General features: G+C 44.7%; 1 protein-coding gene across 13 annotated transcripts in view; it reads right to left on the minus strand.

Moving 5' to 3' along the window:
* The window catches only part of CLIP1 (CAP-Gly domain containing linker protein 1), a 1,286,645-nt gene that overhangs the window by 66,949 nt on the left and 1,197,428 nt on the right, over positions 1-22,268 (minus strand). For all 13 annotated transcript variants that reach the window (XM_069619609.1, XM_069619610.1, XM_069619607.1 and 10 more), the window contains one exon: positions 7,610-7,665. In XM_069619609.1, coding sequence (XP_069475710.1) covers positions 7,610-7,665 — 56 coding nt within the window. The remainder of the gene's footprint in view (positions 1-7,609; positions 7,666-22,268) is intronic.

A 22,268-nucleotide genomic window follows, 5' to 3' on the forward strand; every position in this document is an offset into this window, starting at 1 on the left:
CATCATGTTCTTGCTCACTAAAGGCATCTAGCATCACTCTGGACCAGGCGTTGATAGGGAGGGGGGGGGGGCTGAGGGGCTATAGCCTGGGTCTTTTGGTTGTAGCCCATGATAAAAGCTCAGGGGCTACAGGCAAAATTCTAGCTAGCCCAGAGTCCTGACAGTCCGGACCTTAGTGTAGCCCCGGATATTTTCCAGACTTAGCAACACCCCTGCTGTGGACTGTATCCTTCAATACCAACTGCAGCTTGGAGGCATGCATAAAGTAAGTCCATTTCTACATGTGGAGTAATGCACCCTCCAGACAATGCTATTCAATACCTATCTGCAATTCATGGTCTACTTGCACTTCCACATGTATGCAGGGATACAGATTCAACACTAGTTTGAGGGTGGACCTAGTTACCAACACAACTGTTCAAACCTCGCAGCGTGCCTCAGCCATATTAAGCCCTGAATGAAGAAAAGCTTCACAAAAGTAAATGGAACCAAGACAGGTATCGTAGACCAAGCAGAAATACTGAACTTAAAATGTGCCCTGCTGCTACCTTGGGGACGCATCCTTTAAGAAACTAGTGGTTTGATGTGCATCTTTCCCTCTCAAAGTTACACCGCCACCTACGGTGAGCCCATCGACGGGGGCTTAACTAGTGCTCTGGGAATGGGAAGATTAAAATCCTTCCAAATACAGATGTAAAAACAACTGCAGCATACACAAATCCAGGCAGTTACAGCCCATCCAACCATATCACTATGCCGTTTAAGAGCCAATTTCAAGCTGTTGTGCTTCTAGGCAAGTACTCTTTGAGGTAAAGATCTTTAACTACAGGGCATGTGCCAAACCGATTTAGAAACAAAACATTATATCCAGTTACATTGTTTGGACTGCCAGATCAAATTGAAGCAGCCCTACTACTGAGGCCCAATCCACTATTACGTATGGATTCTGCCCCCGGAACGTGCTGTACTGTGAACAGGGTTATACCAGAACTATGAAACCTCCGAAAATGTGATAAGAATGCATAGTCCTTGAAACTCTATGCCCCCAACACATACATGCATGCACGCACGCACGCACGCGCATCCCCAATCACTCCCTGTACCTTTTTAGCAACTGAGACCAGACATCAACTAGTTCATCATATCCAAATGCACCAACCTAGTGGCCTAACTTGGCAGAGTATACTATGGCATTTCCTCCAAAAGCCACTATCCCAATGGGATCTTAACGCTAGCTACAGTGTATGTAAACCAACACTGAAAAGTCCTCAATACAAACTGCCAGAATGACTTCTCTATTAAACCAATATAAACTAGCTGGTATTAGATTTCTCAAGTGGTTGGGGGGCAGCGTGTCAGCAGTGCTCAGCCGAAGCATAAAGACATGCATTTAAAATTATTTAGTTTTGACAATTTAAGAAATACGTTTGGTTAGAACTGTTTTAAAAACTCACAGAACAGACATTCAACAAAACAAGCACTAAAGCAAGCTTTAGTACGGAATGCATAATTACCTATATTACGATCAGGCCATTAAGATGTCTATTTAAGTTTTCAGAAATTGCAATGCAGTGTTTTCAATATTGAGCCAGTTAGATTTCTGTATACAGCACTACACCCCCCACACCCACAACTTCCTTCAAACTATAACTCGTTGCTCCAGACATCAATTTTGTATGTCAGTTCCAAGCCAGTTACCCTGGTTGGTGAATGACAAGCAGGGTGAAAGTCATGCATATAGTCTAGTGGTAGGAGAAGGAGCGTAGGCTTGTGACGGAGTGATCTGTCTTGGAATAATGAGGGCGTCTCAGAGTATTTTAAGCAGGGCTTAAAGCTATCTGTCTGTGCCAATATATGCATCCTCACAGCAAGGGCCTGAAAGGTACATGCCAGAGGTTGGCTCTTAGATATACAGAAGATCTGAAATAATTTGCAAAAGCCCTGAATGAAATCGCTCTGCTAGGAAAGTGGATGCTTTTTAGCACTGCCAATTGTGATCTGAGGTATCTGTTTGGAAAAGCAGGAGCCTACTTCCTTCCTTGAACTAAACATATTTGCTCATGGGGTGTAGTCACTTCACAATTCAAGGTCAAGCAATGACATTGAATCATATGATGGTTTAAAGGCAGGCAGATGGGCCATATTAGAATGGGTTGGAGTGTAAAAGGAAAGAGTAAAATGCGTTTACGCTCCAACACATTTTCCGGCTGACACAAGGTGGAAGAGGGGCACAGAATGGAGGTAATTTCTCCACCCTTCTTTCCTCTTCCGTCTTGAGTGAGCACTTGGTTTTATGCCTGCATGAGATTTGCCTGCAGGTGTAAATCAAATGGATTCCAATGAAATACACCTCCCATTAAGACATGCTAATGAGCAGGCAGATTCCATTGGACTATTATACAACACCACCTGAAAAGCATATTTGCAGCCAGTGTTCATATCTCTCAAAGCAGAGAGCAAAACTAAAGTAAAGGCAATTTCACCTGGTTTTACTCTCTGCTTTGAGAGTGATTCAAATTGCATGCAGGAAACCGCACAGCATGCAAGTGCAAACGTAGGTGGTCCCCTGCATGTAGTTGTCTGTTACAAGATGACTCCAACGTCTGGCAGAACACCTGCCAGAAGGTAGTGATACCCAAGACATTCCTTATACGAAAGGAACCCAAGCAGACCGTAGAGAACACAAGGAGGTTAAGAAAAGATTGATGAGCATTCCCATAAGGTATGTAGTTGGTAATGATCTACGAGGTTCAAGTCAAGAAGGGGACCATTTCAAAAGCAAAATTGGTCTTGGATTGTTACTTATGTGCACATACAGGGAAGGGAAATACAGTGTATGTTTCCCGTTGCTTAGATTTCTATGTCAAGACTGGGGGCGAGCATTTTGTTTCAACTTCTTTACTTCTACTCTTCAGCAGTTTCAACAAATAAACAGAAAATGACACAAACATCTCATCTTCCTTTTTTCTTCTTTTACATCTTTAAACTACATTTTCCTCTTTCCATGCTCTCCTCTGTAGTCCATCTTATTTCCTGTCATTGGCTAGTAGCCATTTCCTGTCTCTATGCTCCGCCGCCTCTTCTTTTCCTGCTCTTCAGCAAGATAAGTAATCATTCTTACTGTAGAGCACGTACGCTGAGAAAAGAGACAAGTAGAGCCTCACAATGTATTTATATATGCATTTGTATGAACGCAGAAGTCTGCAGAGCTAGATTCGCAGCGAAGCACAGCTTAACCTGACAGTACGACATTATTTATATTATCGATCTCCGCCAGCTAAGGCATTGATGGCAGCAACGCGGCCTAAGCACGAAGTGAAGTAAGCAAATACACCCCACTTCGAGCTGAACGAGACCCTGTGCTTCATTTCAAACATGTCCTAGGTTTCGTTCGACAGGCTCGCAAACTACTCCCGGAGCATACAGCGGCTCCTCCCTTGTGTGGGAGCAGCCACATCCAAGAGCCTGTCACTTGTGCAACACGATACGAAAGAAGCGTATAAGGTTCTAAGTCTCTGAAGTGAGAGCAGCACGATTTACTGCACGGGAGATACCAGCGCTTGTAGCAGCAGTTACGGAGAAGTGGAAATTAACTGCCTCTGAACAGTCAAGTTAGCTATTCTCTTGAACAAAATATTAATAAGGTGCAAGCCACAAAACTTGACCACCAACTGAACAGTGGATGTGCACAGCAGCCTGCTAGTACAGGTATTGGGCACACATCGCCCAGCCACTCAAATATGTCAGACCAAGAGTGGGGGGGGGGGGGAGAGCAAGTGCAAGACCTAGTGCTTAGCTTTAAACAGGTGCTAGGAAGTTAATTGGCAGAGGCAGTGGCAGAAGGGGTACAGGAAAGAGAAAGTGAGACCAGTCATAAACCTCAAGGAGCTAAACAGTTGGATAGTGTACAGGCACTTCAAGATGGAAGGCATCCATCATTTGAGGGACATTCTGAGGACGACTGGTTGTCAAGGATAGATCTAAAAGACGCATATCTCACTATTCCTGTGGCTATAGTATACAGACTGTTTCTAGCATTCGCCTGGGAAGGACAATACTGTCAATTCAAGTCAATGCTGTTCGGACTGACGCCGTCACCATGGGCCTTCACCAACTTCATGTGACCAATAGCAGCAGCAATCAAGGAGAAATGCATAACTATAATTATATATCTCAATTACATTTTGCTACTAGCAAGCGACAGACACGCTACAGTATCAGACGAAATGGGTGAAGACCCTGCTAGTGTCACTGGGATTTCTAGTGAACCAAGTTAGACATGTCACCGGCATGAAGACTAGATTTCTTAGGATTTGTAGTAGACACAAGAAAAGCAACCTTAGAGCTTCCTCCAAGAAGCTCCGGGAGATCAAGAAGGTGATACAGATGTGCCTAGACAAACAGACCATCTCTCTTCGTGCGCTCACGAGAGTAGTAGGTCTGCTTGCAGCCTCCATTCAGGCCTTTTTTCCTGGACCATTGCACTACAGAGCCCTGCAGAGACTAAAGATAAGGCGTCTGCGACAGGGTCTAAGATATCATCAGACAGTCACATTAGATTAGGAATCGATCACAGAATTACGTTGGTGGCTTTAGAAAATGGACTCGTGGAACGGACGCGCCATCTTTGGAGACAGTCCGGATCTAGTCATAGAATCAGATGCCAGCAGAGCAGGCTGGGGAGCTCACTGCAGCGGACTAGAGACAGGAGGTAAGTGGGGCGCAGGAGAGTTGCAGCTGCACATAAATGGCCTAGAACTGCTAGTTGGGTCTTTCGCTATAAAAGCGTTTACCAAAGGAAGAGCAAACTGCTGTATTCTGCTAAAGATGGACAACATCTCAGTGGTCATATACATAAATCATCTAGGAGGAATGAAATCTAGACTGCTGACAAAATTAGCAAAAGATTTTTGGCATTATTGCCTGCAGACAGGGATAGCTATAACAGCAGAATACCTCCCCGGAACACTGAACATAGTGGCAGATTGGAACTCTCGTCACCTGACAGATTACAGCGACTGGAGGCTTGACAGGGAAATCTTGCAGTGAATAGATCGGCTGTGGGGACCAATCCACACAGACCTATTTGCATCCCGGGTGAACACGTAGGCAAGTCGGTACTTCATCTGGAGACTGGACCTGAGCGTGCAAGGGACAGATGCAGTCCTGCAAGACTGGCGCAAGGAACTACACTATGCCTTTCCCCCATTCATAATGATGTGCAGAGTAGAAGCGTAAGTCCGCAGAGAGAAAGGGAACATAATGATAATAGCGCCCATTTGGAAATCACAAGTTTGGTTTCCAGTACTGATGGAACTTTCTCGGATTCCCAGCGGATTCTCCAGTCAGGCACGCACCTCCTCACGGACCCAGCTGGGTCATTTAATCCTCAGAGTGAAGGCCACGCTCCCGCTGATGGCATGCAGGGTGTCAGCAGAAGATGGAACGTGTCAAGCATTTCAAGACAAGCTGCACAGTTCATCACAGAATCATGGGCCCCATTCACACGAAGGAGCTATGACACAGCATGGAGTAGATGGGAGACCTGGGGTCAAAGGCAAAATATTTCTCCCGTTTCTGCCCCAGTAGTATCAGTGCCTAATTTGCTAGCTTTGCTCTGGAAAGAGGGCAAAGCATTTAGGACCATGGGAGTGTATCGATCAGCGATTCCAGCAAGCCATGCACCTCTGGATCGTTTACTGATAGGAGATCACCCAACCGTCGGTATCCAGATTGATGAAAGGGGCACAATTTCAAGCTCCCCAGCATCTAAGTACACATTCGTATGGGACGTGAACGTAGTACTTCAGTTCCTGACCACTTAGCCAGTACTTATTAATTTCGTAATTATCTTGGAAATTAGCTATGCTATTGTGTTTAGTGTCTTGGAGGTGTGTCTCAGACGTTGGAGCGTTGGACGTGAACAAAAAAGGCCTAGGGGCCAGAAGGTATCACTTTTACAATGACTAGGAGGACAAAGACATACTTGTCTTCCCTATCTGCACCAGCAGCCAAAGCTATGTGTGGGGGAGTGTATGCGGGAGTATGAGTCCAGGACACTAGAATTCTGTTCAGCCGGCATTACGCAATTATAAATTGCACGTAAGAAGCCGTTCAGAGCAGTAACAATAGCAACCATCGCCAGATGGGTGCGCAAGATAATGCAGCAAGCAGGCATAGATTTGACGCAGTTCCGAGCGCACTCTGTTAGAGGAGGCGAGGCAAGGCTTCCACGGCCTTTGCAGCAGGTGTGGCCTTAGTAGACATCTTAAAATCAGCAGACTGGTCAAATGACAGCTCAGTTAAGACTTTTTATTTCGAGCCAGTAGTTCCGATAGTGGGAACAGTGGTACAGAGCATTGAAAAAGCAAAATGCTTGTCTCCGGTCTTGACATAGAATGACAATTACCCCTGCTTACTGCGTAGGGAGTCTTGATTCTAATAAAGACAGGCGAGCATTACTATCCCACCCGGCGCTTGCACTGCATATGATTGACATGTTAAAAATGGTATGCTGATTTCTTTGCACAGGACAATGTTTTCCCCACCCTTAACAATGTTATTCTCTGTTTATCAGGAGATGACCAGAAGAACAGTTGAGTGAGTGGAAGAAGTGAGAAGATCGGTTTCGTGCAGGGGCTTAGGAGAGACTGAATGGTTGGATAACGGACCATGTCTTGAGAAGTATCCAGTTCAAGGTTGTTTTTGTTTAAGTGTACTTCAGTTCCAGTTGCAAAATGTTAAGGATTAGTTCAGACCATCCAAAGAAGAGGCAGAGCATAGAGACAGGAAATGGTTACTAGCCAAAGACAGAAAAAAAGATGTACTACAGAGGAGAGCATGGAAAGAGGGAAATGCATTTTAAAGATGTAAAAAAAACAAGAAAAAGGAAAATTAGATGTTTGTGTCATGTTCCGTTTATTTGTTGAAACTGCTGAAGAGTAGAAGTAAAGAAGTTGAAGCATAATGCTTGCCTCTGTGTCTTTAATAGAATCAAGACTCCCTGAGCAGTAAGCAGGGGCTATCTTCATTATGTAATAAAAGCTGGACAAGGTTGGGTACATTTTACTATTATATGTGAATAGAATTCCTTAAATGGAAGGCAACTGTTTACATTTCTTCTGGCAGTCGCCCAGGGTACCAAAGTAATACCAGATGTACCAACTTACTAATGACAAAGGTAGGTAAATTGCTTTGACTACTCCGCCCCCCACCCCCAGCATGGACTGCCATTTTCTAAATTTAAATGATATAAAAATCAACTCGAAAAAATGTCAGCAATATTCCACAAAAGCCAGTTTCCCTGGTGGATTTTACAAACAAGACAGGCAGCTTTTAGAGGGTTAACATTCTATTTGGTACCAGAGTTTCAAATCTCTATTTCTGAAGGTAATGTTCGAAACAAAGAAGAAACTTCAAATACTGAAGTTATCCATCCCACTAAAAGACTTTTTTACCAACATGACACACCAAAAGAATTATACTGAAGGGTGGGAGTAAGCTAACCTGCTGACACTACAACCATTCAGCAGTTCTTTGTAAACTGATTATAATCCAATCCCAGATCAGCATGCTAAACATTTTATATTCTGATTTTTATATTCTGTACCTGGCTATCCACGGATGACTTCTCATCTTGGAGCTGGCTATTGAAGACTGCATCACCTGAATAAAAAAGGCAACATTTTTATAAAATAAAACCAGCAAATATTGCAGTATTCAATACTTCTGAAGCGGAAGGAGTTAAGCAATCAGAAGGCTAAAGCAGGTATAATGTCCTCAGATAGAGTGTGTGAATGCCACTTTACCCACTTCTGTGAGGGTCAACTTGCATCCTTTAAATCTTTTATCCAGCCATTTAGGATAATGCATTGTATTACTTGCATCCTCTAAATCTTTTATCCAGCTATTTAGGATAATGCATTGTATTGATAGCAAGTGAATAAACAATTAGATATATTTCTACTGAATTGCACAGGTAGTGCATGTTGCACCACAAAAACGGTAACAATATATACTTACCATAACGATAACATTTGCTCTACTGTACATGGTACCTCAAACAAATCTCCACAGCTCTGCAATACCTACATTTGATGAATTGGGCTCTTGCTCTACACTGACCATGTGATGTGAAGTGGGCCCTCTTCAGGTCATACAAGGGCAATCTCAAAAGAACAAGTTACTTACCCCAAATAACGTTCTTTCAACTGGATGTTCCTCCTACATATTCCCCATATTTGATATTCAATATCCAGCTTCAGCTGCTTCGGAAATTGTTTTTCGGCAGAGGGCGCTATGTGTCGATACAGTCAACTCGATGTCCCTCGAGGGCCTCAGTCTCGAGGATGATGTCATCGAAGGTATATATAGCACATGCAGTGCCTGTTGGCTTCAGTTCTGTTTTTCTTTCAGTAGAAATACCGGCATAAACACATGTTTGACCATACTAAGCTTTGAAGGCGCAAAAGCTGGAATAGCATGGGATATTCTACTGTGGGGTAGGGTGGGAGGGCGATGAGGAATACGTTGGAGGAACATCCATCGAAAGAACTTTACCAGGGGTAAGTAACTTATTCTTCGAATGGATTGTGTCCTCCCACTTATTCCTCATCTTTGATAGACTCCCAAAGCAGTGTTTGTTTTGGTGGAGGGAGTAAGAATTTTGTCATCAATGGTTTCCATGAACCGAACGGAGGACAGCTTTTCCAAAGCTTCCATGCTGATTCACAGAATCAAGGCAGTAATGTTTTGTGAACGTGTGTATTGTAGACCACATAGCTGCCTAACAAATGTTTTTGATAGGAACCCCTCTTTGCAGAGCCGAAGAGGTAGCCATGCTTCTGGTGGAATGGGCCTCAAGCCTTCTGGAGGATCTTTGCCCATATGCCTGTAGCATTCAGAAATTGCTAGAATAATCCATCTGGATAAGGTCTGCTTTGTCACAGCCTGACCCAGTTTGTGTCCTGTATAGCCTATAAAAAGTTGATCATCTAGACGAAGGTTGGACAATCTAGAAATGTAGAAGCTCAGAGCACTAGGTGGATCTAATCTGTGCAACCTCTATTCCTCCTTGACAGGATGAGGTGGAGGGTAGAAAGTGGGTAATACAACATTTTGTCCTACATGAAAATCTGAAATGATCTTAGGCAAAAATGAAGGTTTAACACACAGGACGACCTTATCCCTGTGGAAAATTGTAAACGGTTTAGATGATCGTGCCTGCAATTCACTCACTCTACGGCTGAAGTTAGTGCTATGAACAAAATGGTCTTGAACGTTAGTAACCTTAATGGACATAAATGGAGTGGTTCAAATTGTGCAAACAAGACATATTAACACAAGATTAAGGTCCCAAACAGCAACTTGGAAAGGAGATGGAGGAACACATTGGTGAGTCCTTTCAGAAATTGTGTCAACAGTGGGATATTAAAATATGAAGATTCTTCAGACGAGCGATTAAAGATGGATAGCACCACCAAACAGCCTTTAATTGTTCCAACCTGCAACCCCAGATTGGCTGGGTACAGTAGAAAAGATAACACCTCTGGTGTTTTGCATAGTAAAGGGTCTATATTCTCGACCCGGCACCAGCTGCAGAATTTGCTCCAACGGCAGCGGTACAAGGACTTTGTTGCTGGCCTTCTCGCAAAAAAGCAAAATCTCCATTACGTCATCCGGAAGGTCCCAATAATTGCATCTCAACCTATCAGAAACCATGCGTGAAGGCTGAGAGCACCCAACTCTCCTCTCGCGAGAGAAGGTCCTCTCTTTGCCGAAGACGTATTGGAGGGCAGATAGACATGTCCAGAAGGTCCGCGTACCACGTTGTCTTGGCCCAATCTGGGGCAATTAGGATCATGAGTTTTCCAAACATTCTGAACCTCCTGATCACGCAAGGAATGACGGGGACTGGAGGAAACGTCTACAGGAGTGGAAACTCCCAGTCCACCACGGGCACGTCTCCTAGAGCTCCTCTTGGAGGAAATTACCTGGAACAGTACAGTTTGCACTTTCAGTTGACACTGGTCACCAACAAATCCACTTGAGGGGTTCCCCAAAGGGTGAAGATCTCTTGAAGGACTTCCTGAGCTAGCTCCTACTCGTGGGAGACTGTGTTCTGCCTGCTCAGAGCGTCCACCGCCGTGTTCTCCTCCCCGGGTAGGTGAACTGGCGATAGGGAGATTCCTTCTTGTATTGCCCAGTACCAGAGCTGCATTGCCTCTCTGCATAGTGGTAGTGACCCTACACCTCCTCTCTTGTTGAGGTAGTACATGGCTACTGTGTTGTCCGTCATTATCAGGACATTCTTTCCCTATACAGATGGTAGAAAGGCCTTCAGTGCAAGTCTGATTGCCCTCAGCTCCAAAAGATTGATGCGTGGTTTAGACTCCAATGTAGACCAACGACCGCTGATTGTCAGATCGTTGGCGTGGGCTCCACACCCAGTGAGTGAGGCGTTCGTCACTACTGTTATCTCTGGCCATGGTTGCCAAAAAGGTTCTCCCTTCAGAATGTTGTCCTCGCAGGCCCACTACAAGAGATCCTGTGCAACCCTGCTTGGAACCTGAAGTAGGTCTGACATGTTGCCCGAGAATTTAGACCTTTGTGTTCTGAGAGCCCATTGAAGGGATCTCATTCTCAGGCGAGTCTCTGGCACCAGAAAAATGCAGGATGCCATGAGGCTGAGCAAACTCAAAAAGTCAAAGGGCGGGAGACGCTGGGCACTCTGAAACTTGGTGACCATCTGCAGAATGTCTTGAGCTCTCACCTCGGGTGGCGAGCTCTTTCCCCAGGATGTATCCAGTACAGCCCAGATTAACTGGAGCTTTTGAAAAGGTGACATATGGGACTTCTTGTTATTGAGGGAGAAGCCCAGTCTGTGAAGAGAGTGGCAGGTGGCATTGAGATGATCTAGAACTTGTTCGGGAGAACGCGCTCTGATCAGCCAATCGTCCAGGTAGGGATAGATGTGAATCCTTCCTCTCCTGAGACTCGCGGTCACAACTGCTTTCAGTTTGGTGAAGACCCTTGGGCGGAGGTCAGCCCGAATGGCAGAACTCAAAACTGATAATGAGAATCACCAATGGCGAACATCAGGTAATTTCTGTGTTTGAGATGGATTGGCAAATGAAAAAAAGCATCCTGAAGGTCCAATGACACCATCCATTCCGGGATTTGGAGGGCCTGAAGGATCTGAGAAAATGTGATCATCTTGAACTCGTCCTTCCCGAGGAACCTGTTCAAGTAGCTCAAGTCCAAGATGGGTCTCAGTCCTCCATCTTTCTTGGGGATTAGGAAATATGGAGCACACCATCCTTTGTTCCTCTCCACTACATGTACCGGCTCTATAGCAGCTCTCTATCAGGGTCAAAATTTCCTGCACAAGGAACGGATCTGGAATCTTCAAAGAATGGCTCCCCAGTGGATGGTTCTGAGGTCTCTGAATGAAGGGAAGGCAGTAACCTTGGGCTATGGTTTCTAATGCCCTAGCATCCAAAGTAATGTCTCGCCATTCTTTCAGATGCCGAGACAGTCTTCCTCCCATTGTGGTGTCGTGACTCAAGACCTTAGAATGGTTTTGAGCCGGCTGAAGCAGTGTCCGTTGGTAAAGATGCCCCTGCTTGAGCAGGCTTTGCACCTCTCCCTCGTCCACCACAAGGGAATCTTCTTTGGCCTCTTTGACGCGCCATTCCTTTCGCTCTACCAAATGAGGAGTAGTAGCGAAAAGATCTACCCCGCCAAGGCTGTCCACTGGGGTGAAAGGGTTGAGGCTGCCTAATAGCGGCACCTAAAGATTTGGCTGCCGCCTTCGAGGCCTGCAGCTTCTCAAGACTTTTGTCAGCATTGCTGCCAAAAAGGTGAGACCTGTTAAAAGGCATGTTAAGGAGTCTAGATTGCACATCCGGTGCAAATTCAGACTTCCTCAACCACGCAAATCTGTGAATTAAGGTGCTTGCCGTCATGGCCCTGCTGATGCTGTCAGCAGAATTCAGACCCGACTGAAGAGATTTGCACATGGCTTCTTTGCCGTCTTTAGCAATAGCCAAGAAACCGTCTCTTTCCTCCCTTTCAGGAATATGCTCAGTCACCATAGAAATACAGTCCCGGATTCCAAGATGGTCACTATGCACTGAGGTGGGGGTGCAGGCGGAGCTCCGTGCATAATCTGATGCAAACGGCATTAAAATAAGGCTATACAAGCAGCATCCCTCACCACAAGCTTCGGAAACCAACTTGGTGAAGTAAGCCTCCTCTTATCACTTTAGAATTGGATGTGCATACGAAAAAATAAGATCTGATTTGGCGCGTTTACGGCCCTGCCACGCCAGTTACGAAGAGTGCTGTACCCTGCATATGTGGTGACCTGCATTGATGAGGCAATTTGCAGTCGGAGTCCTCTAGCGAGTTGGAAGGATGTGGAAAGACTAGCACGGAAGCAGTGGAAGCCATGCGAGGATCGTGAACCCGCTTCGGAGGATTCCCTGAATACATGGCAGTGCGGCAGGATAACAGAAATATGAGTTGCGCGACACCGGGAGACACTGTAAAAGAAAGACGGCATCAACTGGAGCTGCCTGAATTAAGGTAGGCCTAACGCGATCCCTCTCAGCACTTTTATTGAGTACAGAAAAAAATGAAACACAGCAGGCCAATTGAACCCCCATTGAGAAGCAAAACACAGTTAACCCATAAGGAATCACTTTATTTAAGTTTGTGTGCTCTGGGAGAAACGAAAGCAACAAAACTCAACAGAGGTGGTGAAAACAAGCTGCAAATGCATGGCTTGGGTGTGGCTATAAGGTGAAAGTTAGCAGAAAGTAAAGCAGTCACGAGTTAAATCTCAGAGTGGCACACGAGTGAAATATGAACATGCAAAGCCTACAATAAAGCACACACACACAGTGCACAGTCATAGTCATAGTCTCTTTTGTATTGAGCCAAGCTAAGACTCTTTTGGTCTGCAGTGGATCAGGACAGACAGGGGCAATAAAGGCTTTGCTGCTGGGGAGTCTCCGATGGGCGGAAGCAGGCAGCAGAAACATTAAGTGCCTGAAGAAACAAGTGGAAAAATTACAGGAGGCCAGGTATAAAGGGGCTGGACACAGCAATACTGAAAGGCAGTCAGAGCTGAACATAGCCGCAGAAGACGTAGATTCATGAGGGGCTAGGTGACAGTTCACAGCGAGCAAGGTTGCTACAAGGTCAGCACAAATTAGGGAGGCAGTCACCTTATGCCAGGCACAAAAAAGAAGACCTCATCAATTCCTCGCTCGAACGTATAGCCTATTAAAGACAGCCCTCTACAGAACATCTGGGCCAGGACCTCCAGGACCCATCCGGATAGCTCTCAAAATTCAATCCGACGCTGCTACAACAGAAATGGCAACTTCCAAAGATGACGTCAGGAAAAGCTTCCAGGAGTTCCAGAGCACGTTCACTGCCTCGTTTCAGATGCAATTTACCACCTTCACAACGGAAATTAAACAACTAATTAATAATAAAACGGAATTGGGAGAACGTACTGATGCCAATGAAAGAACGATACAAGACCTGACCTTGGACAGCCGACAATCGGAGGAGCTGCTGGAACAGTTGGCTAGAGCGACCCAGAATCTTGAGATCCAATGTGAGGATTTAGAGAATAGGTCGCGCATGGTGAACATTCGGGTCAGGAACCTTCCGGAATCAGTTACAGACTCTGATCTTACAGAGGCAATAGTTTCAATTTTTAAAGAGCTGCTCGGGGCAAAGGAAGAGATCCTAATCGATCGTGTCCACAGGGTTGGCCCAAAAAGAGTCGATCCAGGCTCACGCCCTAGAGATTTGCTGGTAGCGAGTGGGTTATATCCGCAAAAGGAACAAATTCTCTGGGCAGCTAGGCAAACAGGCCCAATTGCTTATAATGGCGCAGCAATACCAAGACCTTTCCTCGACTATCCTCCAAAAATGCAGAGAAATGCAAACTGTGGTAAAAATGCTGCAAATAAAGAAAATGATATAGATGGACATTCCCATTTGGCGTCACCTTCTAACTTAACTGGAGGCTACACAGAATCACATCTCTTGTAGAAGGAATGGAGCTGTTGGAAATAAATGAAGATGGAGGAGAAACCGCAGGGAGTCAATTAGTGCAATTGGAAGGACGGGCCTAGAGGGCCGAAGGCGAAGAATCATCAGATATATCAGCAGCACCCGGAACGGGGGCCTGAATGGATACAGAGAGATATTCATTTGCGAGTCCCGATAATGGAGAAGAAAAAATGATACAAAAGGGATATTGATGAGGGGAATTTCTTGGCTCTCCAGTTAAGGATGCTAACCAGATTGGGAAGAAGATAGTGCAAGTACGGAATGCTCCACTTGGAACCAACGGAGTGGTGGAAAAGAGGGTTTTAGGACACCATATGGGGGACCCTGGAGGAAATGGTGATCCACGTGGGAGAAGTGAAGGTTATACGTACTATAGGTACAAAGGGTCACACAAGGGGGGTGTGGGGCGAGGCAGAGGTTTGGGGGATATGATGTTGGGAATGAGGGAAGTTTGGGGGGCTATGTATGGTGGGGACAACCGCTGAAAGTTTTAGGCAATGTTTTTAATGCCAGAGTGTGTGGGGTAGAGTGCTGTATATAAATAGTGTCATAAAATAGGAACTGTATTTAAGTATATATCTTTTAATGTTCAAGGGCTGAATACCCTGGTCAAACGCAAGAAATTAGAGGGATTCCTAGCACGGCATCGTCCTGAAGTTTTAATTTTACAGGAAGCCCAGATTAGCCGAGACAAGGCCCGTCTATTTATCAGACATTATCCGATAATTATTCAAGCTAATGCACTACGGAAAGTGGCGGGCTTTTAACAGAATTTAGGCAGGGGTTACAATGTAAAATAAATAACAAAAAAACAGACAAGGAAGGTATATTTCTCTTTGTGTCCGTCAACATTGATTCGACTAAATTGACCATAGCATCACTTTATGCTCCAAACACGGGCCAGGATAGCTTTTTGAGAAAAAACATTAACTGAACTGGAAACATTCACGATAAGGGAAGTGCTAATATTTGGGATTTCAATTTGGCGTGGTAACCATTGAATGATAGAAGTGCAAGGACAAAACATACAGAACCCTCCTCTTCACAAGAGTTGTGCAATAAAATAAATCAGATAGCGGTCCTTGAAGTTTGGACTACCTTGAAGGGAAAAAGAAAAAGGTTATACACACTACTCCCATGTCCATAAATCGTTTTCACGCATAGATTATGGTTGGTTATCGGCAGTGCTGATGGGAAATGATTCAAATATAGAGATACTTCCAATGATCATCTCAGATCACTCTCCCCTGGAAGTGAAGCTATCTCTTCTGCGAATGTGGGTTGTCCTTCGGAATTATTCCGGGATCATATTCAGAAAGACATGCTGGGTGCAAAAATTGAATAATGTTTTGCGTTAAATGATACAGGGGGGATTTCAATAGACACTCTATGGGACTCCTTTAAGGCATCGTTCAGGAGGGAAATGATCTCTGATGGGGCAGCTAGACATAAGATACGGCGGGCAGTAGAATCAGAATTGGAGTCAGAATTGACATTAATTAGGAACAAAATGGAAATTGAGGGCAGCCCAGCTATTAAAAAAGCTTATAGGAATGTTAGAAGGAGGCTACATCTGTCATTACCCTCAAAAGCAGAAAAAAAGCTATTATATGCAAAACAAAAATTCTATATTCAAGCAAATAAAGCAGACCGGTTGCTAGCCAGACAATTAAGGCAGACCCAGGCCTCATGCAAAATAGTAGGAGTCAAAGATAAAAATGGTGAGTTGATAACAGCAACACTTTGGATAATTTCGCAATTTGTTGAATTTTACTCTAAACTATACGACTCAGATAATCCAGATCCTCTAACATACTTAAGCTCAGTCAAGCTTCCAAAAATTACACCCCAGACACGAGAGCAATTGGAAAAAGAGATCACGACTGAATAACTTTTATATGTAATCAAAAAGCTTCCAATGAATAAAGCTCCAGGTCTGGACGGCTATACTGCTCCGTTTTATAAAACCTATCAAACGATTCTGGCCCCGAAAATGCTAAAATTATATAATTCGTTCAAAAACACGAGCCGTATTTCATCATCTATGGAGAAAGCTAAATTAGTACTCTTGCCTAAAACCAACAAAGACCCTACAGCATGCGGATCATATCGACCTATTGCATTGATCAATCTAGATGCAAAAATGTACATTCAAATTTTGGCCAATAGATTGATAGATATTCTTCCAATATGGATTCATCCCGATCAGTCAGGGTTTATTAAGAACTGCCAAACCCATGACAATATCAGAAGGGCCTGTCACCAGAAAAAGCGTTTGATAGGGTGGAATGGTTGTTTCTTTTTAAAACAATGGAGGCTATGGGATTTGGCTCAGGGTTCATGAAAATGTTATAGGCAAATTATAAAGATCCCACAATTAGTAACCGGTCAACTTTCTCTACCAATAGCGTTGAGCCGTGGTACAAAACAGGGATAACCACCATCTCCCCAACTATATGCAATAAACTTTTCTTAATGATGACAAGACAGAACTACTCCTAGTAGGAACACACGCTAGACTTAAACTCGACAACCAGAACACCATCAATATTGACGGCAACAACATCAAGGTCGAAGGACGTCAAAACTAGCTAGACAAACCAACGCTATGGCTTCCACTACTGTATACACCTGCAAGCTCATCAACGCCTGTAGCCCTTTTCTGACCACTGACAACTGCCTTACCTTAGCTAGGGCTTAAGTACTAACCAAGTTAGACTACTGTAATGCCTTATACTTGGGTACTAATATCCTAAAAAACTGCAAACATATCAGAACAATGCGCTTAGAGCAGCAATCAACTTTCCGAGAACACTCCACATCTCAGAACTTAGGCACAGTGTCCGATGGCTCTCAATAAACCAAAAAAAATCAAATTTAAGACCCTCTCACTTACCTACAAATGCTTGAACAATCAAGCACCCAGCTACCTGTGCGATAAATTGAAACTCTACACGAAAGACCGACTAACCAGATCATACCATTCTAATGCCCGCATCATACCAAGGTTTAAGCTCTAAAAAGCAGACGGCAGAAGCTTCCCAGTACTTGCAGTTAAGCCTGGAATGCCCTACCCTCCAGCATTAGATTGGAGCCTCCTACCACGAATTCCGAAAGAGTGTCAAACACTGACTCATCAAGTATGAAGCCTAACCCCCCACTCGCTATCCTTATCTAAGCCTGACGCTTTTCCACCGCGTTAGTGCTGCAACTACTAAATATGTTTATGTTTATGTTTATTCATTTATATTGCGCGCCAGACCCGAAGGTATGAGGGCGCAGGAGCAGCAAGGTTATTCTCAGCTTGGTTACAGTGCTGTACAGTAATTTACAGTGTGTACACAGGCTGATACAGTTGCGAAGGATGCAGTAATATACAGTTTACAGGTATACATGGTTACATGATTAGTAAAGGCGAGGTCAGTTATTGGTCATTATTCTTTAACCACTGAATGTATCTACGCCTAAAGTGGGGATAGGTTTGAGGTGTCCTAAGGGAGGGTGGTAAAGAGTTCCAGTGTTGGGCTGCTTTCACTTGGAAACTGTTGCCGCCCATTTTGGTTCGATTGAATCTGGGAACTGTAAGTAAGTTAGCATTGGTGGATCTGGTGGACCTGTTAGGGGTGTATCTTTTTATTCTGTCGGCTATAAGCAGGGGGCTGCATTATTGAGGCATGTGTGTGTTAAGGAGGCTACTTTGAGCAGGATTTTGTCGGTGGTGGTAAGCCAATTGTGAGTTCTCCTTATGTTAGAGATGTGTTCTCTCTTGGGGATGCTGAGTGCTGCTCTGAGAGCATTGTTTTGTAGGGTCTGGATTTTATTGGTTACCTGTTTGTTGGCTCCTACGTAGAGGGCGTTACAATAGTCCAGTTTTGATAATACAAGGGCTCTGGCTAAGGTAATGCAGTTCTGAGTGGATAGGAAAGGTTTGGCTGCTCTTATGAGCTTACATGTGTAGGCTGTGGAGGTGGCCCTGGAACTAACCTGTTTATGGAAGGAGAGGGCAGATTCCTAGGGTTTTCACTTCTTTAGATACCTTGATGGGATTGCCGTCTATAATAAAGCTGGTGTAGTTATGGTCCAGTTTATTTAGATTAGTGGTGGATCCGAGGATGATGAGGTCAGTCTTGTCATCATTAAGGCATAGACTGTGGGAGGCCATCCACGCCTGAATGGCTCCCTGTTCACCAAGGCCAAATCCTTGTTGTAATCTCCCGTCAACGGGATGAGGATCTGGGTATCATCGGCGTAATTAGTGTAGATGATACCCAGACCGTCAAGATCATCAAACATGGGCTTCGTGAACACGTTATACAGTGTGGGGGAGATGCATGAACCCTGAGGGACCCCACATGTGATGGGGATGGGGTCGGTGGAAGCTGACGTGGAGAAGACACGCATAGATCTGTTGCTGAGGAATGACTCAATCCAACCCATGGCTTCTTGGGAGAAGTGAGCGGCCGAGTCCAGGTGGTTGCATAAAATTTTGTGATCTACTAGATCAAATGCTGCTGAGAGGTCTAGGAGGAGTAGTAGAGCTGTTTTTCCATTATCTCTCAGAGTGTCGATTTGGGCCTTAAGATCAATGAGAGCAGTTTCTGTCCCATGTTGGGGCCTAAAGCCTGATTCCCAGGAGGTGGTTTTGTTCAAGATATTTTTGTATTTGTTGATAGGCAGTCTTATCTAATATTTTGGGCAGGAAGGGGACGGTGGTGATGGGTCTGTAGTTGGTGTGTATGGAATGGTCTAGTGAGGGTTTTTTGAGTAGAGGGAGGACCCACAATTCTTTAAGATTGTTGGGGATGATGCCTGAAGAGAAGGAAGCATTAATGAGTTTGGTAATGAATGGTGAGAGGTCTCTTGCTGCGTCTTTAATGATTTGTGCGGGGCAAGGGTCGCCCTGGCAATTAGACGGTTTAAGGCTGAGGATGAATTTTTCCACTTCTAATGTAGAGACTTTGGAGAAGCTGAAGCGGGTGGGTGGGTTGGGTATGGGGTTCTGAGGTGTGGGGCGTGGGTGAGTGTTGGTGGAGTTAGTAGAGTTGGTTAGGGATTCTTTCTTGTTGTTGATTTTGATTTGAAGGCCTGTGACTTTATTGGACAGGGCATTTTGGACACTTGTGCACCATTGTTTATCTTTCACACATGTGTCTGGGACTAGGACAGGAGTTTCTAACTCTTTGATAATAGAGAACAGTTCTTTCGTGCTGGATTTGGCTTGTGAGATTCTCTGGTTATATGATTCTTGTTTAGCGAGGATGATTTATTTTTTGTATGAGGAGACTATTTTGTTGAGGATCAGCTTGTTAGTATCTGTAGGAGATTTTCTCCAAGCTTGTTCCTTTATGCGTTTCTCTAGTCCGAGGGCTTTTAGGTGGGTAGAGAACCAAGTGTTCAGGTGTTTTTTTGGCTTACATTTTCTCAGCTTGAGGGGTGCAATAGAGTCTAACGCTGAGCGCATGAAGTTATTGTAACTTTCTACAAGGTGGTGGGGCTTGGAGGTAGCTGAGAGTTGGTTCAAGGTCGGTAGAATGAGGGGGATGAGTTTTTCAGCTGTGATATTTCTCTTGCTTCTCGTAGGGATAGCTGTGGCAAGTGAATTATTAGTGATGGTGCGTGAGGCTTCGAGGTTGAAAGTGAGGATGTAGTGGTCAGACCATGGTTGAGGGGCATTAGCAGTGATGGAGGCCACACAGTTGTAGTCTGCTACCCAGTCAAGGGTTCTCCCTTTGTTGTGGGTAGCAGTGGATACTCTTTGGGTAAAGCCTAATTCTGACAGGGTATTGTTAATGAGGGTAGCCTGGAGGTCTTTGGGATCTTTGAGGCCTAGGTTGAAATCTCCTAGAAGGAGACTCTGGGAAGTATTTTTTTAGGTTGTTGGTGAGGATGGTGGTAAGGTCTTCCTCGAAGGAACCTAAAGGACCAGGAGGTCCGTAGAATATGTGGATGTTGATGGTTTGGGAGTTGGCAGTGGGAAGCTTAGCTGTGAGAGATTCACACGAAGTGAGGAGGTTTGTGGTGTCAAGTCTAATGTTTAGGTGCGTTTTGGCAATTAAGGCGAGGCCTCCGCCTCTGGATTCTGCTTTATCCGTTCGGAGGATAGTATAGTCATCCGGGATGGCTAGTGAGAGAGCTGGGCCAGCGGCTGCATGGAGCCAGGACTCAGTGATGGCTAAGAAATCTAGTCCATCTGCAAGAATAAGGTCTGCTATATCTGTGGCATGGGCTACTACAGATCACGCATTAATTAAGGCGCCTCTTTTGGGCGTGGAGATAGTTTTGGTACAGGTGGGTGTAAGTGGTTAAGTTGTGAGCCTTATGCTTGGTCATAGTATTAGTTTAGTTAGGCTATGCTTGGGTGTGTCCATTGGGTGGTTGGTAGGGGTGACTGTGTACATAGGTGGGGTCCGCTTCGTCAATTTAGACTGGATGGCATCCCTGGCTCGAGGTTCATATAGTTTGGGTAATCTGGCCGGTAGTTTGGCGTTTCTAGCGGTGAGGCTGCATGGTGTAGTGAGATACATAATGAGTGGGGGAATGTTGCCTATAGAGGCAGAGCTAAAGGTAGGGCTAGGCTGGCCGGATAAATGGATGAGGTGGAGAATTACTCTCAGCAATGCCGAGTAGGTGCCTGGGAGGTACATTCTGTAGGTGTAGGTAGGGTGTGGCAGTCAGATGGCAGGGCAGGTAGCTACTAGGTGCATCTTCGATGCCCGGGTGGTATTCAAAGACAGGGTAGCTAGGTACCAGAATGCAATAATCCAGTGCAGCAGTCGGATAGGGGGTCAGGTGACTAGGTTACTAGGCAGCGTTCTGTCAAGGTTGACAGTGGTGGTGTTCGCAGGGCAGCAAGGTGCAGAATGCAGTAATCAATGCAGCAGTCGAATTGAGAGGCAGGTGGTTGCTAAATGCAACTTTGGGGCAGTTTTAGCGACAAAAGGTTTGGCTAAATTCAGAGATCACAACCTAGGCTAGGGTAGAGTGTGCAGGCAGGTAATAATAACTATGGCAACCTGTCTAGATTCGAAAATCACAATCTGGGGTGAAATACAATGTGCAGACAGGTAAAATCAACTATGGCAAACTGTCTAAATTCGAAAATACCAATCTGGGGTAAAATACAGTGTGCAGACAAGTAATAGCAACTATGGCAACCTGTCTAGATTCGAAAATCACAACTGGGGTAAAATACAGTGTGCAGACAAGTAACAGCAACTATGGCAGCAGTGTCTGACTATGGGGATGGCCTGTACAGACAGGTAGAAGCGATTACAATAGCGTTTAAACTAAGAGCAGCAATTATAAAACCTGGTTGCAGTTTCCTGACGTGTGCTAGGTAGTGCTAAGCCGGTCACAACTGGACAACACATAAGGATCATATTGCCAATGAACAATGCTACTGGATACAGGTAGGCAAGTTAGGAAAGGGAAACAAGGAAACGTGAGATACATGCGTAATACCTAGACAAAAAATGCGTGTTCTTGAAGGCAGATGTGTAATAATGGTGACATCAGGTGGCAAGCTTTAACAGTAAAAGGGTAACAGTTCGCAATCTGTTCAAAGTGGTAAAGTATAACTTCTTACATGGGTCTGAGACCGTTGTCCGCCAGGTGCAGTTAGCAGCTTGGTGAAGCGAGTAAATATTGTCTTGGGATCAAGGTTTTGCAGTGGGTGCAGGTGATCCAGGGGTGGAGGGCGTAGCTCTAAGGGTTGCGGCCCTGGGCTCCCTGTGGCTCCAGACAGGCTCACGACAGGGAAGGTGCCTTATACTGTGTGCCTTGTGTCTTCTTTCTTTCTATCTCTTTGTATATACGTCTGGTTATGTAATACCTACCTTTGCAACTGGAATTGTTTCATCTAACTGTAAATAAGTAAATTATGTCCATGTCACTACGCAATCATGTAATTATAAGATAATGTAACTGTTCATTCATGTATTTGTGCTATCATGTAACCATAAGAAATGTGCCCAGATGCCCAAGGGCTAGGTGCGCTATATAAATAAAGTACAATACAATTTGGAACCTTTTTTAACTAAAATCAGACAAACTGACACAATTTATGGTATTCCGTTTGGGACGGACAAACATATGATAATGGCATATGCAGATGACATGTTGATTACCATGACGAATCCGATAATGGTCACGCATGAGCTGGAAGAATTTGGGAA

The sequence above is a fragment of the Ambystoma mexicanum genome, chromosome 10, assembly GCF_040938575.1.
Source record: "Ambystoma mexicanum isolate Mex_15411 chromosome 10, UKY_AmexF1_1, whole genome shotgun sequence".
NCBI lineage: Eukaryota > Metazoa > Chordata > Amphibia > Caudata > Ambystomatidae > Ambystoma > Ambystoma mexicanum.